Source organism: Podarcis muralis, chromosome 6 (assembly GCF_964188315.1).
Source record: "Podarcis muralis chromosome 6, rPodMur119.hap1.1, whole genome shotgun sequence".
Lineage (NCBI taxonomy): Eukaryota > Metazoa > Chordata > Lepidosauria > Squamata > Lacertidae > Podarcis > Podarcis muralis.
Window position 1 is genome coordinate 90,852,000 of NC_135660.1, and position 15,439 is coordinate 90,867,438.

Genomic DNA, 15,439 nt, shown 5'->3' on the forward strand with positions numbered 1-15,439 from the left:
AGTGATTTATGCAAAGGAAAAATTGGACCCAAAGTTAAAATTTAAGGATGAAGAAGGAAGATACCTGGCAATTGAAGTACAGATCCAGGGGGAAAAATATTTGATAATTGGAGTATATGCACCAAATGATGGGAAGGCAGAATTTTTTAAGAAGTTGCATGAGACCTTACTAGATTATCTCGACTGCAAAATAATAATGATGGGGGACATGAATGGAGTGGTTTCTACAAACATGGACAAGGCACAAAGACAGACAATATCTAAAGAAGGAAGATTACCAAAGACTTTCTTCGAGATGACGGAAAATATGGACTTGATTGATATTTGGAGAACAAAGAATCCTCTCGAGAGAGAGGGAACTTTTTTCTCGGAATCTAAAATGACATGGACGAGAATCGACCAAATCTGGGTATCTAGTGTGATGGCTACAAAGATTAAAAAAGTAGAAATCTGCCCAAAAACCTGCTCCGACCATAATGCCGTAAAGATGGAAATGAAAATGACAACAACTGGATCCTTTAGATGGAGAATGAATGACTCCCTATTTAGAGATGAACAATTCTGTATAAAGGCCCTAAAGACATTGAAAGATTACTTCGAGATAAATTTGAGAACAGATGTGGAAAAAAGAACAATTTGGGACGCAAGTAAAGCCGTGATGAGAGGCTTCCTGATACAACAGAATTCAATCAAGAGGAAAAAGCAAAATGAAAGGAAAGAAAGAATTTTAGAAAAAATGAAGGAAGGAGAAAAGAAACTGAGGTCAAAACCAAAGTCTCAAGAAATTTTGAGAGAAATAAAATATTATCAGACGCAATATATGGAACTGACAAATCAAGAGATAGAATGGAAAATTAAACAAATGAGACAAAGGACTTTTGAGTCTGCAGATAAGTGTGGGAAGCTCCTTGCATGGCAATTGAAAAAGAGACAAAAATTGAACACAGTTACTTGTTTGGAGATAGAGGGAAAGAACGTTCATAAGCCAAATGAGATAAGTAACTGTTTCCAAAGTTTTTTCAGGAAATTATACACACAAGGGCCAGTAAATGAACAAGAAATAGAAGAATTTCTTAAAAATTATGGACTACCGAAAATTCCAGAACAGGGCAAGTTGATTTTGAATGAGAAAATAACAGAACAGGAAATAGAGGAGGCCATACAAAAGGCACAACTGGGAAAGTCTCCAGGACCAGACGGACTGACGGCTAGATATTATAAAGCTTTGAGAGAAGGTCTAGTGCAACCACTAAAAGAAGTTTGCAATGAAATATTGGAGGGGAAAAAGGCACCTGAAACGTGGAAAGAGGCTTTTATTTCACTTATACCAAAGACCGAGACTGAAAAGAACCAGGTTAAGAACTACCGCCCGATATCATTATTAAATGTGGATTACAAAATTTTTGCAGACATTTTAGCAAAAAGACTGAAGAAAGTATTGACAGGTGAGATTCATAAGGATCAATCTGGCTTTCTCCCGGGTAGACACATGTCTGACAATGTGAGGAACATAATAGACATTGTGGAGCTGTTGGAAATGAACATTAACAGAAAAGCGGTTTTGATTTTTGTGGACGCGGAGAAAGCCTTTGACAATATTTGTTGGAGTTTTATGAAAAAGAATCTCCAAGGGATGGGGGTAGGCCAAGGTTTTGAAAATGGTATAGGTGCAATTTATTCTGAGCAGAAGGCAAAGCTAATTGTGAACAATGTGGTAACGGAAGAGATAGCCATAGAGAAAGGAACACGACAGGGATGTCCTATTTCCCCCCTACTTTTTATACTAGTTCTGGAGGTTTTGTTAAATATGATTAGAAAGGACCAGTTGGTTAAAGGAATTCAGGTCGGAGTGAAAGAGTATAAATTAAGGGCATTTGCAGATGACCTAGTTTTGACTTTGCAACAGCCAATCACTAGTACAAAAAGAGTTTTAGAACTGATCGAGATATTTGGTCAAGTCGCAGGATTTAAACTGAACAAACAAAAAACTAAAGTATTGGAAAAAAACCTAACAAATGAAGAAAAAGAGACATTCCAGAATGAAACAGGTTTGGAGATAGCAAAAAAAGTGAAGTACCTGGGGGTGAATTTGACATCGAAAAATGTGAATCTTTTTAAAGACAATTATGATAAATGTTGGACAGAAGTTAAGAAAGATTTAGACATATGGTCAAGGCTGAAACTTTCCTTGTTAGGCAGAATTGCTGTTATCAAAATGAATGTATTGCCTAGAATGTTATTTCTGTTTCAGACATTACAAATAATAGACAAGATGGACTGTTTCAAGAGGTGGCAGAAAGACATATCGAAATTTGTTTGGCAGGGCAAAAAGCCAAGAATAAAATTTAAGACATTAACAGATGCGAAAGATAGAGGGGGTTTTGCCCTGCCGGACTTAAGACTCTACTATGAATCAGCAGCGTTTTGCTGGTTGAAAGATTGGCTGCTCCTCGAGAATACAGACATTTTGGACCTTGAAGGATTTGACAACAGATTTGGTTGGCATGCATATATATGGTATGACAAGGTAAAATTGCATAAAGGTTTTAAGAACCATATGGTGAGGAAAGCTTTGTATAATGTTTGGATTAAGTATAAAGACCTGTTTGAAAGTAAAACCCCCAGGTGGTTGTCACCAATGGAAGCAAAAGAGGTGAAAAAATTGAATATGGGTTCTAATTGGCCTAAATATTGTGAAATTATAGAACAAGATGGTGAAAATGTAAAATTGCAGAGTTTTGAGAAACTGAAATTTAAGGTGAGAGATTGGTTACATTATCGACAGATAAATGAAGTATTTAAACAGGACAGAAAGAAAGGCTTCCAGGTGGAGAAGTCAAAATTAGAAACAGAACTGTTAGAACCCAATACTAAAAATTTGTCAAGAATGTACAACTTGCTGTTGAAATGGAATACTCAAGATGAAATGGTGAAATCTAATATGATTAAATGGGCACAGGACATTGGGCATGACATTGAATTTGCAGACTGGGAGCAGTTATGGACCACTGGTGTTAAATTTACGGCATGCAATGCCTTAAAAGAAAACATTATGAAAATGATCTACAGGTGGTACATGACTCCTGCTAAGTTAGCAAAGATCTATCATTTGCCCAATAACAAGTGTTGGAAGTGCAGTGAAACGGAGGGAACCTTCTATCACCTTTGGTGGACCTGCCCGAAGATTAAGGCTTTCTGGGAAATGATCTATAATGAAATAAAAAAAGTTCTGAAGAGAACGTTTGTTAAAAAACCAGAGGCCTTTCTCTTGGGTATGGTGGGCCAAATGGTGCCAAAGAAGGATAGGACATTTTTTATGTACGCCACCACAGCAGCAAGAATTCTTCTAGCAAAGTATTGGAAGACGCAAGATTTACCCACGTTGGAAGAATGGCAGACGAAGGTGATCGACTATATGGGACTGGCAGAGATGACTGGCAGAATTCGAGACCGGGGGAAAGAGGCGGTGGATGAAGACTGGAACAAATTCAAAGTTTATCTTAAAAACTGTTGTAATTTGGAAAATTAGGGGCTCAGAGTTATAAGAGATAAAGAACTACAGTTGTATTAATAATTAACTGAAGTTAAATACATGAAATATATTTAAGTTATGATCAGAGGGTTGCTAAAAAATCTTGAAACAAGAATGCAGGAAAGGGGTGGTATGGGGAAGTCATGTTTTTGTTTGTTTATGTCTATGTTTTTGTTTTGTTTATTCTTTATTTATGGAAAACTAATAAAAATTTATTATTAAAAAAAAAAAAGAAAAGCTCCATATTCAAGAAAATGAGGGCTATCCATCAGTTCCTAAACCTTCTTCTCCCCTCCCAATTGTTCAGAACACTGTTAGACAGGAACGGAATCCTCAAATTCCAAACAAGCAGACACCCCCCCCCCCCCCAATTTGCACTCTAGAAAGATGTCTGAATCAAGCCTTAAATATACTAAGTTATAAGTTTATGGTCTAAAAGATTCTTCCATGAATGATTAACACTGAAATTCTGAGTACACATTCAGGTAAGAGTCTCATTTGTTTAAGATTAAGCTTTACTTACGTAAAGTGTAACTTAACCAACAGTTCTGCAAATTCTGGGCTACCTTGAGTAAGAACAACAAAGCTCACCTCATGCATATTTTCAATTTATGTGCAAATAACTCCATCATGAACAAGAACTGAGAAATTGCTGCACTCATAGAATCAAAGAGCAGAAAGTCAATGCACTCTAATCCAAACCGAGAAAACACCAGCCCCACAATCAACAGGAGCCCACAGAAACCTACTTTATTGTATACTGATTTCTGATACTGAATTGTACAACACTGAAAGCAATTTTAAGCATGCATGTCCTAACCTCAAAGTTTGTTTTTAAAGGTTGTTATAAAATATATCCCATGATCTATGTATTAAAGATGGCCACTGGTGTTCACATGACTTTAGTGTACAATTACATTTTGCATAGCAAAATATTTCAGAAAGTTGCCCTATTGCTCTGCACTGCACAAACTGGGATGCATTCAGAGAAGAGCAACGAAGATGGTCAGAGGTATGAGAAATGATTAAAAGATCTGGGTATGTTTAGCCTGGAGAAGACATTATTTAAAAACTGAAAGGCCATCACACAGAAAAGGGCAAAGATGCGTTCTCTTCTGCCAAATGGCAGGACAAGATCTAATGAGCTTAAGTTCCAGGAGAGCTAATTTTGGTTGAACATTATTAGCAAGTGAGCGTTTAAACCCAATGTGGAAATGGTGTGTGGTCTAGCTATGCTCGTTCTTTCTCACTTATTTATGTCCATCTTAATTCTGGAATTGAGGCCTATTAAAATTCAGCGTTTCTGCCCCTTTGCTCATTGTGAAGGGTAGTTAGATATGCAAATAGGTCTCAGATGGAAAGAGGATTAGTGCTCCGGGAACGCTGCATTAAAAAAGCAGTGATGGCTCTCTAAAGCAGTGATATTCCTATATAGTGTTCCTGAGGAAAAGAGCCATTTGAGTTATTTGTTTTCCCAAATACAGTCCATTATCCCCCCCCCCCCCCGGCTTCCTGACAACACCTCTCCCACTTACTTGGCAAAAAGGTCCAGGAAGAGTCACATTCAATGATGCATATGACATCCTAGAGGATGTATTCAAATACACCCCAAACTTGTGTTCTAAATTCATTCTGAGTAACCACTTCATAGCTAATGCATTTGTTTGCAGTGAAGCAGAACATTATAGAAACTCTGAAAAACTGAAAGTCTGGTGCTATTATAATGTACCAAACAAGCCAACAATGTAGTTACCTTTAGGTAATTCTTCTTATCCATCCTGAGCCTTTTCCTAGGAAGTTCCTGAAGTTCAAAATCTTCTTTAGGTTTCCTTGTCCTCTTTATTGGTTTCCTTTTATTTCCATGTAAGTTACCTTGGAGCAGGGGGATGGGGGGAAACTTACATGAAAAAGATCTAAAGCTCATTTAGAAAGTATCTTGAACTCATCTAGTTTTCATCAGTTTTCATATGCTTTATTAACCCTTAAAAGCCTGGGGCTTGGAAGTCCTGTTTCTAAACTAGTTTTACAGTACAAATCTTTCAGGGCTAAGCTTCTTATCAAAACACACCACATGGTTATTGCGCAAGTTAACATTCGTTTTCTTGTTTCAAGCAATTTACCAATGGACCCACAATTTGAAGTCTTACTCTTGGTTTAAAATAATTTCTTCCAGGAATTAAGGTCTTATACAATAGAAGGCTTCAGTTACCCCTGTCTGTGAGATCACTAGTGCCATTTCTCCCACAATTTGGCAGACGTATAGCAATACATGTAGCATGTGAATTTATTTTGTACGAAGGCCAAGAAAACCCCGTTTTAAATATTCTGTCTCAAACAAAGCCTAGAAGAACAGTTGCCATCAACACCCTGAATGTTTACATATTGAGGGGAGATGAAGTAGTCAAATTCCATGTTACAGAGAGGTAGCTCCAAGACAAAAGGATCAGCAGCCAATCTATGTTTCAACAGCTCTGCTCTGGTGTAAAGACTTACTTTAAAAAAAGGCAAACTTCTTAGCAGTCTGAATCTATATGGAAAAAGTAATAGTAATGAACTTCATCTCAGCTGCTTTCCCCATCTCAGCAGAAGTGCCTTGAGGAGCAGCTGCTTCATGTAACAGTCCGAACTTCAACTTCAGAACATAATATGATATCCTGTAACAAATGCTAATAAACTAATTTTTTTTACAGCTACAGATAACTGTCCAGACATGATTCATGTCAATTAGGAAGCTTAAAAATACCACAGCCAGCAGTTATTATATACTACGCCACTGCTTTCTGAACATAATATATTGGCATAATCTATACTGGCATACAATGGTGATCATTTGCAGACTGCTAAAAACATGCCCAAGCATGAAATACATATTGTATAGATATGAAGTAAGCTATATTCATTTCGGTTATTTTGTAGGACGAAGCTATCAGGAAGTTGAACAAAATTCAGCACTACAGCACTCAAGTATTTAATTCGGGAGCCATAAAAATTCTGAAGCCAAAGGAACACAACATCTGAGAGAAAAACGATGATTTGTGAGCAATTACATAAAAGGCAGACTTAAGAATTACTCATAATGAATTAATAGTACACAGCACAGATTTCAATTACTTCTGGATCTTGATCTCCTTTTAGGGGATTCTTGAAACACTTTACGCTTGGCCTCGCCCATATTCTTCTGTGACGAACCTTTAGAGATACAGAATGTTGTGCAGTGTTGTTTGTTTTAAAATAGACATCCATTATTTTACACATTAAGACAAAGCTGTTAACTTTCCCACAAGATGTTATTTCATACACAGATAACAAAACTGACTGCACTTTTTATACATTTTTTTTCCAAAACTGACAAACCTGTCAAACACACCTTCATTCCACTCATTGCCCAAAGCAGCAACCTGATGGCTTAAAATTTCCATAATAATCTAATGAAGTTAATATGCTAAATATTTATTACTTTATTACTACTACTGCTACTACTTTTACTGAGAAAGATCACTCATATAATTCCCTCCCTTTCTCCTTCAGGTTTATTCATTATTCCAAAGAACTTTTAGTACTATATCGGGATATTGAGCGAAGTGTTAATATCAACCAACCAACCAAAATGCCTTGCAGGCTGTGATGCTATTCTAGAAGACCAGCACAGTGCTCAATTGGTCATTTATAATTTGGAAACATGCATTTCTGATGTTTATGCACGTGTCAACAGTTTCACTTATTATAAAGGGAAATAAAATTACAAATGACACTGTAATTTTAAGAAGTCTGATTATGTTTAATGATAACATTTAAATGCTAAGGTTATTTCTCCTCATTTCCACCATTCTCACTTTGCTAACAGTGAGGCAGCTGCTTATAGACAGGAAGGGAATGAGAAACCAGCAATATCTAAACAGTAGTTTTACACAGAAAAACTCCGCAGAACAATGACCAAGAAATGCAGACATTATTGACTTTTATTGTAAAGACTGCATTCACGGCTATCATCACGACACACCAAAATTAGAAGTGGAGAACAGCAAAGTCTGCCCGCCCCCCTACAAGTCTCAAGCTGTGTGCTTAGGTTAACACCACCACATATATTAAACTTAGTTAGAGTATACTAGCACAGTTTTACGTTTACCAGTGTCTTCTTCAGATTTAGGAGAGGTCACTATGGCAAATTTTGTGTTATAGCGTGCTTTCTGTTTTTCACTAAGCATGTTCCACTGTGATTCCAGCAGCTCTTCAATTTCGTCACTCGAGGCATCTGGATGTTCAGCAATCACCTGAACAAACACAATACTTGTTCAAAGTAGGAATTAAAACATATACGTAGTTAAAACTAACACTCTGCATCTAAAAGTAATAAAGTAGAGATTAAGTTTCCTTTTCATACTGTGGGATCCAGAAGGCAAAATATTTATTTGTATGCATTTATGTATGCTTATTAGCATAATTTAGTAATCTGAACTGGCTTTACATTAATTTGAACATTTTATTGTGCTTGCTGTTATTTTTCCATTTGTGTACAAAGATTTTTGAGTTTATTTTATAAGGAAAAGTAGAGCATTTTTTTCTAAACAGGTAAATATGATCTGTAATTATGAAGTGGAAAACTTCTGATCTGGCACAGCATCTGTGATCCTCCAGGTGTTGTTAGACCCAAGTCCCATCTGTCTCAGCCAAAACAGTCAATGGTCAAGGAGGATGGGAGCTGTAGTCCAGCAACATGTGGAAGGCTACCATGGCCTGGGGTCAAGAAACTGAGCTATGAGTCAGGAAGTCCCCGGTTTGAGTCCTGTCTCTGCCATGAATTCTCTGCTCTCTCACCCTTTCTTCATCGTCTCACGGAAGAACAGAGCCAAAAGCCACCTTCAACTTAGCCTTTTCTGGGCAATGCTGCAGGCATTCAGTTCATTTGGTCGCTCAGGCAATTCCTCCTTGCTTGCCCTTGCTTACAGATTTTCGCCCTGTGCTTTATTTAATGCTGGGGGAATCACACTGCTAGGCCACCCTGCTGAGCAGCTGCATGCTTGGTACCACTGCTGAGAGCACTTCAGTCAACCCATGAGTATAGGAGGGAGGGGTCAGCCCAGCAACTACAAGATCTGTGATGTTGCTAACCCAGCCCAAGAACTGCCAGCAGCTACATGCTCTGGGGGGGCATTGCAACTGACAGCAGCTTGCTCAGCATCCACAGAGGGGGAGCTAGGAGAGCTGTTCACCACCACCCTGAGACTGGTGATGTACTAGGTCCTTCAGAAAAAGTGCAATTCCATCTAGAGCAGGACACATCCCACTCATCCGGTCTAGGTAACCACCCACAAATAGTTCCTCAGTTTTGTCCGGATTGAGCTTAAGTTTATTGGCTTTCACCCAGTCCATTACTAAGGCAAGACACTGATTCAGCACACCTGCTGCTACACCTGCAGCCGTAAAGAACTAAAGCTGTGCAGCATCAGCATATTGCTGACGGCACACTCCAAAATGGCGGATGATCCCATTCAGTGGTTTCATATACATTTTAAACAGCATGGGGGATAAAATCAAACCCTGGCTTCTCAACACTGAAGGTTCCACAGGGTCGTACAAAATTCCCTAAGTGGTCGTCCAGTTAGCAAAGCAATGCCACCCACTCCCAACAGCCTCTCCACAAAAAAGCCATGGTCAACGGTATCAAAAGCCGTCAAAAAATCAACAGGGGCACACCAAAAAAAGGCAAGAGGACAACCAAAGGCAGATAATTCTCCATTTTCTCCCAGAGCTTTGAACATGACACCAAGTGATTGACAAACCAGTAACCCCGTCCAGCAGTCAAAATGACCCATGGAGGGTGAGCAAGTTCCCTTAGATCCAGTTCCCCATCCCTGACATAATCTTTGTGGACTATAATCCAGTTCATCAGAAGCCTGAAGTGTCATCCTAATTTGCAGGGGCACACATCATTCCATATAGGCATAATAAGCCACCACTATATAGTTATTTAAAAGCAGACTCCATAACATTCCATGAAGACATGGGATACATTTAAGGAAATATCAAATGTCCAGGGTTGTCACCTTTTGTTTCAATATATGTTATCAAGATGGTCTGCTGGGGGATTTCTTATGGAACATGCCAACTATTTTGTCAATTTAAGGGAGGATGAGGAAACTGCCTGCCTGCGGGGGGCAGGTGCCCAAATTTTACCTGTGAGGCAGTCCCCCCCCATCAGCTGACATCACTGCCCTGACTCCCACCATCAGATGAAACACTCCAAATCTCAACTCAGGAAATGCTGAAAGCTTTATTGATAAAATCAGCACACACTCAGCATCAGCTCTAAGTGTATGGTTCAATGATCTGTAAGTAGGAGTTTTTGGATACACAGCTAGACATAAGCAAAGGCATCCCAACAATGGACTTGCCCCTCCCGCTCTGGTTGGTCACAAGTGAGAAGACTCTGCTTGCAGGCGGGTGCTCTTGATGGGGAGGGGCATGTCTGATGGGAGGGGCATTGGCGATGGGACCTGTGTTGAACTCTCCAGCTCTCACCACACCTCCAATTCAACCAGCTCCACCCATAATCCAGCTACCTATTCGGCTACCTGGGAACTTGGCTCTGTAGAGATGGAGAAGGAACTGGCCCAGTTCATGCTGCCTCCCCGAGATTGGCGCCTGGCAACGGCAGTGCAGGACTCTCTCACTACCTGAACTTTCCCCCACTGTCAGCTGTGGGGTCCTCTTCCCCTTCCTGAGAAAGATCCTGCCATTCCCACCCCATCCCAGCTGAAACTACAGGACCCATGATGGCTGGGAGGACTGATGGGTGAGAGAAATGGAAAGGGACGTGTTTCTCTTTAGCACAACTTTTCACATGGCGTATCTGCATCTGCTGCCAAAAGGGGAATTTCCCTCACTGATTTGGGAGGGGGTTCTGTACAAATATACACGGAGTCTTCTGCTAAAACAATAGAGGGAAACTGCCCCTTTCAGCAGGGGATTCCGACACATAGCCCCTCCCTGAATCAGGAAGGGGTGTGAATCAGAACTTCCTACTAAAATGATGCCCCCACCCCCAACATTTTAGCAGAGGATCCCATGCAAACCTACATGGGACCCTCTGTTAAAACAACTGTGGTAGGGAGAGAGAAAACCAGTGTTCGAAACTCCCTCATTGTTCTACGAGCATTTTGCAATAGGGAATTTCATTAGTGCAAACAGTTTCTGAGCTCTGGGCGCAGTACTGCACCTACAATTTCAGATTAAAACTGCAGAGTGGAAGGAAAGGAGGACCTTCTTCTGCCTCCCCACTTTCAGTCACTCTCTGAAGACTGGGTAAGAGACCCTCTTAAGAATATTAGGGGGGTGGGTGGGCAGGAGAAGGACTATACCATGCGAAAAAGGAACATAATATTTTAGCTGCCGCTCATTCATTTTCAACTTTGTAGTCTTCTTATAAAAAAGCATGCCTAGACATTCCATTGTTGCACCCATAATCTAGGCTCCTAGCTTTGATATCTCAGTTTCTAACACTGCCAGAAACTATTCAATTGTTCAAAACATAAAAATAAAATGAAAAAATTATAGATATCTAATCTAGTGAACAATTCTTGCGATAGACTGATTTTTGTTCTTTGATATGTAAAAATCTACAGCACAAATGACAGTGATAATGGCCTGGTTTGTACTATGGTTGAAGACAGAGAAGGTGAATCTCAGGCTAATGCAGCCTTTTAGCCTCCTCTATCCAGTCCTTGGGACCTAGGCCACTATCCTTTGCCAGGCTACACCCTTCACTGCCTTTACTTCACTCCCTCCTCAACTGCTGGAATGTGTACTTGAACTGTGATGCCTTTTGCTTGCGCGGAGACAAGAGGATGGAGGAATGGAGAGGGGGTTGAAACATTTGGCTTTTGTGTGGCTGGAATGCAACCTATTGTGCAAAAGGTGAAAGTCTGCCTACTTTTGACTCTGGCCTCACCCACTTTTGGCTCTGGCTGCATCCACTCATGAAGATTCCAAAACATTACCCACAAAGAAATGTGGTCCTAACACTGAAAAAGTGAACAAACCAGGCCAGTCTGGCTTGCCTAATCATCCAAACCTGGGCTTGTAGTTTGTTTCTCTCTAAACCAACCATAAATGGTGAGGTCTTTTTCAGACTTGCCACACCTTGTCATGATATCCAAAAGCTGCAGCTAATCATAAATATGTTGTAACAAGCCAACTTCAAGCCACTGATTATGAAGGTGGCTTGCGCCAACTTTCCACGATAAAGATTAACCACAGTTCAGGGTTCGGGTGACACTCTAAACTGTGATTAATCAAAACAAAAGTGGAAGTTCTTTGCAAATGCGCCAAGCTCTCTTAATAGCTGTACTCATGTTGCCTCAGATACTTTTGGCCTTTGCCTGGAAAATTTTGGTGTATGTTTCACTTACTAAAATACCACTAAAAGGTGCTCATTTTCAATTTATGATTCTCTCTTCATCATCAGGAGTACTCTGCTACCAAGACCACCGTTTCTATACACACAAACATAAGATTCAAGCACATATCCCCCTTTCCCTCAAAGCATCTGCCAAGGTAATGATTGAGGCTGCAAAATACACACAGGGCTTAACCTTTCATCTATGCTGTTTTTCCACCCTAAATCTGCCCTCCAAACTGAACTGCCCCACCAGAGAAAACTCAGAACAAACAGACACTGGGTCAGAGATGGACAACCCTTTAAGTCTGTATACAGAATAGTGGTTGAAGTGAGGATGAGATCTGAACTGGTTTACATTATCTACCTTGACCACAACACTGAAGAAATGTTCACAGTTCCACCCTCAATAACCAAGACTTCTGTTTGGATTAAAAAGCCCATTTATGCAGGTAAGTCAATGCATAATGCTGCTTTGGGGATCAAATGCTTCTAGGCCATCACAAGTCACTCTCTCAATTTAAACTATTTCACATGTTTGATGGCAGGAGAAAAAAAGTTAACCCCGTGCATTATGCTTGATCTCCTTTTGAGGAAAGATGGGGTATATTAATAGGTTTCTGTATGCACACATGTGTGCATGTGTGTATATTTATGAGAGAACAGAGAGAGTTCATGTATTAAGAGTGCTTGTGGCACCTCTGGGACACTATCACAAGGAAAACAGATATGCATATGAATTAAGCTTCGTAATACAAGTTCTGAAGGCAAATGCACAAACCTCATCTCTGTGCTTCTGACAAAAAACCAAGAACTGAGAAACTGCATCTCCCTTTCTGTTTCGTGGGGTGTACGCAACAACTTTTTTCCTAGCAACAGGAGACCCTGTGCTCCTTTTGGCTTCTCTGCCTTCAAGGACTTTTTCAGGGGTGATATTCTTAACTGGTTCAATGCCTTCGTCTGATTCATTCAATGCAAGCAGTTTTGCTCTCCTCCTCCTCTTGGTAGGAATATCAGATTCTTTCTTTGATTTCAAAGTCTGAGAAATGTCTTCATCTGTGTAAATTTTATCCATTTCCTCCAGAGACTTCACAGCAAGACCTGCTTCTTTGGCCACTTGAGGATTGAGAAGAGGTCTTCCCCTAACGTAAATGAAGGTGTACTTGACTTTTCGTTCCTCCGCTGTCAGGGACAATGCATCTTTTGCTTGCTTAAGACCCATCTCCCACTGGGGGCGTAGTTTTCCTGAAACAGGTTTTAGCATCTGCAGAGAAGCACATCAACAAAAGAGAATGAAACTAAACCCTTACCCGTAGGGATCATGAAAAATGTCGGTCTCCTATTAATATATTCAAATGAAGCTTTTACTCCCAAAATGTAAAAAGATATATGCTACTAAACAAGGGATGCTGAATTGTGCAGGGAACAATGACTTGGAAAGAAATGTGCCATAGCTGAAGCAGGAATACACCCAATAACAACATGACATACGAAGTAACATGGCTGAGCTATGGCATTATGCTAAAACTGCAAATGTGACAACATGAGAACGGGCCTTTTCTGTGGTGGCACCTGTAGAATGCCCTCGAGAGAGAGGCTCACCTCGTGTCATCATTGAATATCTTTAGGAGCCAGGCGAAAACAATCCTCTTTATTCTATGGCCTGTTATTATGATGTGTAAATCATGTTACTAATGTTGTATACCACCCTGGGATCTTTGGATAAAGGACGGTATATAAATTGAAATGAGGGACGCGGGTGGTGCTGTGGGTTAAACCACAGAGCCTAGGACTTGCTGATCAGAAGGTCGGCAGTTCAAATCCCCGTGACAGGTTGAGCTCCTGTTGCTCAGTCCCCGCTCCTACCAACCTAGCAGTTTGAAAGCACATCAAAGTGCAAATAGATAAATAGGTACCGCTCCGGTGGGAAGGTAAACGCCGTTTCCGTGTGCTGCTCTGGTTCGCCAGAAGCAGCTTAGTCATGCTGGCCACATGACCCGGAAGCTGTCTGTGGACAAACGCCGGCTCCCTTGGCCAATAAAGCGAGATGAGTGCCGCAACCCCAGAGTTGGTCATGACTGGACCTAATGGTCAGGGGTCCCTTTACAAATAAATTTATAAATTTATAAATTGAAATAAATAAATACATATGCATGCAGTGGCACATGTGAACATTCAAGCAGATAACTGAACAACTATGTTAATACATAACACATTAATATTTACCTTTATCTTCTCTGCTTTGGTAAGGGAATGCTTTGCACTTTCCTGGCACAATTGCTCAAATTGCTCTTCTCCTTTGAATGGTACAAGACTCTTCTCAAACACCCATGCTCGTTCTGGGGCATCTCCAAAGAATTGAACATGATATTGGCGAAAGCTCTTCTTTTGTCCTGGAAAAGGTAGCAGGCACACTTATATAATTATTTTGTCACCTAGAAATTTTAATATAAACATACATAAATGTAAAAACACATTTGATGAAAAATGGAAAAAGGATTAACCTTTGTTTCTTTCAGGCTCTGATCTCTTAATATATAGGTTTAGATTCTTTTTTTAAAAAAATCATGAACTCTGTTATGTCACACACATGCAGAGAGAGAGGGGGGGGGGAGTTTGGAAATATAAATTAGTTTTAACTGGACAGTTTAAAGAAATAGGGCATTACTCAATGCAGTCCTTTGAAAAAGGCTTTGCAAAAGTCAATAATATTACTAATCTCAAACAGTTAATTTTTTTCAGAAGCATTCAGTAGTGAGGGGCTAAAGATTGAAAAGTAGCAACTGTGACACACATGAAGTTACAGCTTGGCCAAGACAATCTCACCGTGCAAACAGCTACATAACTGGGTTCTGTTATACTATTGGGAGAACTTCCACCTACACTAGATCACAGGGAGGTGCAACGGCAAGGTTTATAGCAGGCATAGGCGAACTCGGCCCTCCAGATGTTTTGGGACTACAATTCCCACCACCCCTGACCACTGGTCCTGTTAGCTAGGGATCATGAGGGTTGTGGTCCCAAAACATCTGGAGGGCCGAGTTTGCTGATGCCTGGTTTATAGGGTATGGTTGAAAGAAGGGGGCAGGTCAGAGACTATGCGAGTCTTTCCCAACCTGGTGCTTTCTCTGTTTGTACTACAACTGGCCACGATGGCTGGGGTTGATAGCCGTTGCAGTCCAAAACATATGGAGGACTCTTGGCTGAGCTATGGTATCATGCTAAATCTGAAAATTAGCAAAACAAATCAAAAACATTGTCCCTATATCTTGTCTGCAACAAGCTTATAAGCCTTGTTTTGTGATTTAACTGTGGAAATTGCATGAGCGGAAAAGAAAACCAATACAAATAGTCGCCTACAAGAGACTGACCCACCCAGAAGAACTCAAATTATTTTTCTTAGTAGACAAAAAGCATGACACCAACTGTTTAATTCTTATCTATAGATAAGATAGATCTATAAATCAATGAGTAATAAATGATCAGTTCAATACACCATGATCAAAATATCT

At 40.1% G+C, this 15,439-nt stretch overlaps 1 protein-coding gene across 2 annotated transcripts in view; it reads right to left on the reverse strand.

Annotated features, from left to right (window-relative positions):
- Positions 1 to 15,439, reverse strand: part of NSD2 (nuclear receptor binding SET domain protein 2) — an 80,195-nt gene that overhangs the window by 45,086 nt on the left and 19,670 nt on the right. For both annotated transcript variants that reach the window (XM_028728858.2, XM_028728860.2), the window contains 5 exons: positions 14,154 to 14,320; positions 12,709 to 13,191; positions 7,659 to 7,803; positions 6,644 to 6,721; positions 5,286 to 5,404 (listed from right to left, as the gene is read on the reverse strand). In XM_028728858.2, the coding sequence (XP_028584691.1) occupies positions 5,286 to 5,404; positions 6,644 to 6,721; positions 7,659 to 7,803; positions 12,709 to 13,191; positions 14,154 to 14,320 (992 nt within the window). The remainder of the gene's footprint in view (positions 1 to 5,285; positions 5,405 to 6,643; positions 6,722 to 7,658; positions 7,804 to 12,708; positions 13,192 to 14,153; positions 14,321 to 15,439) is intronic.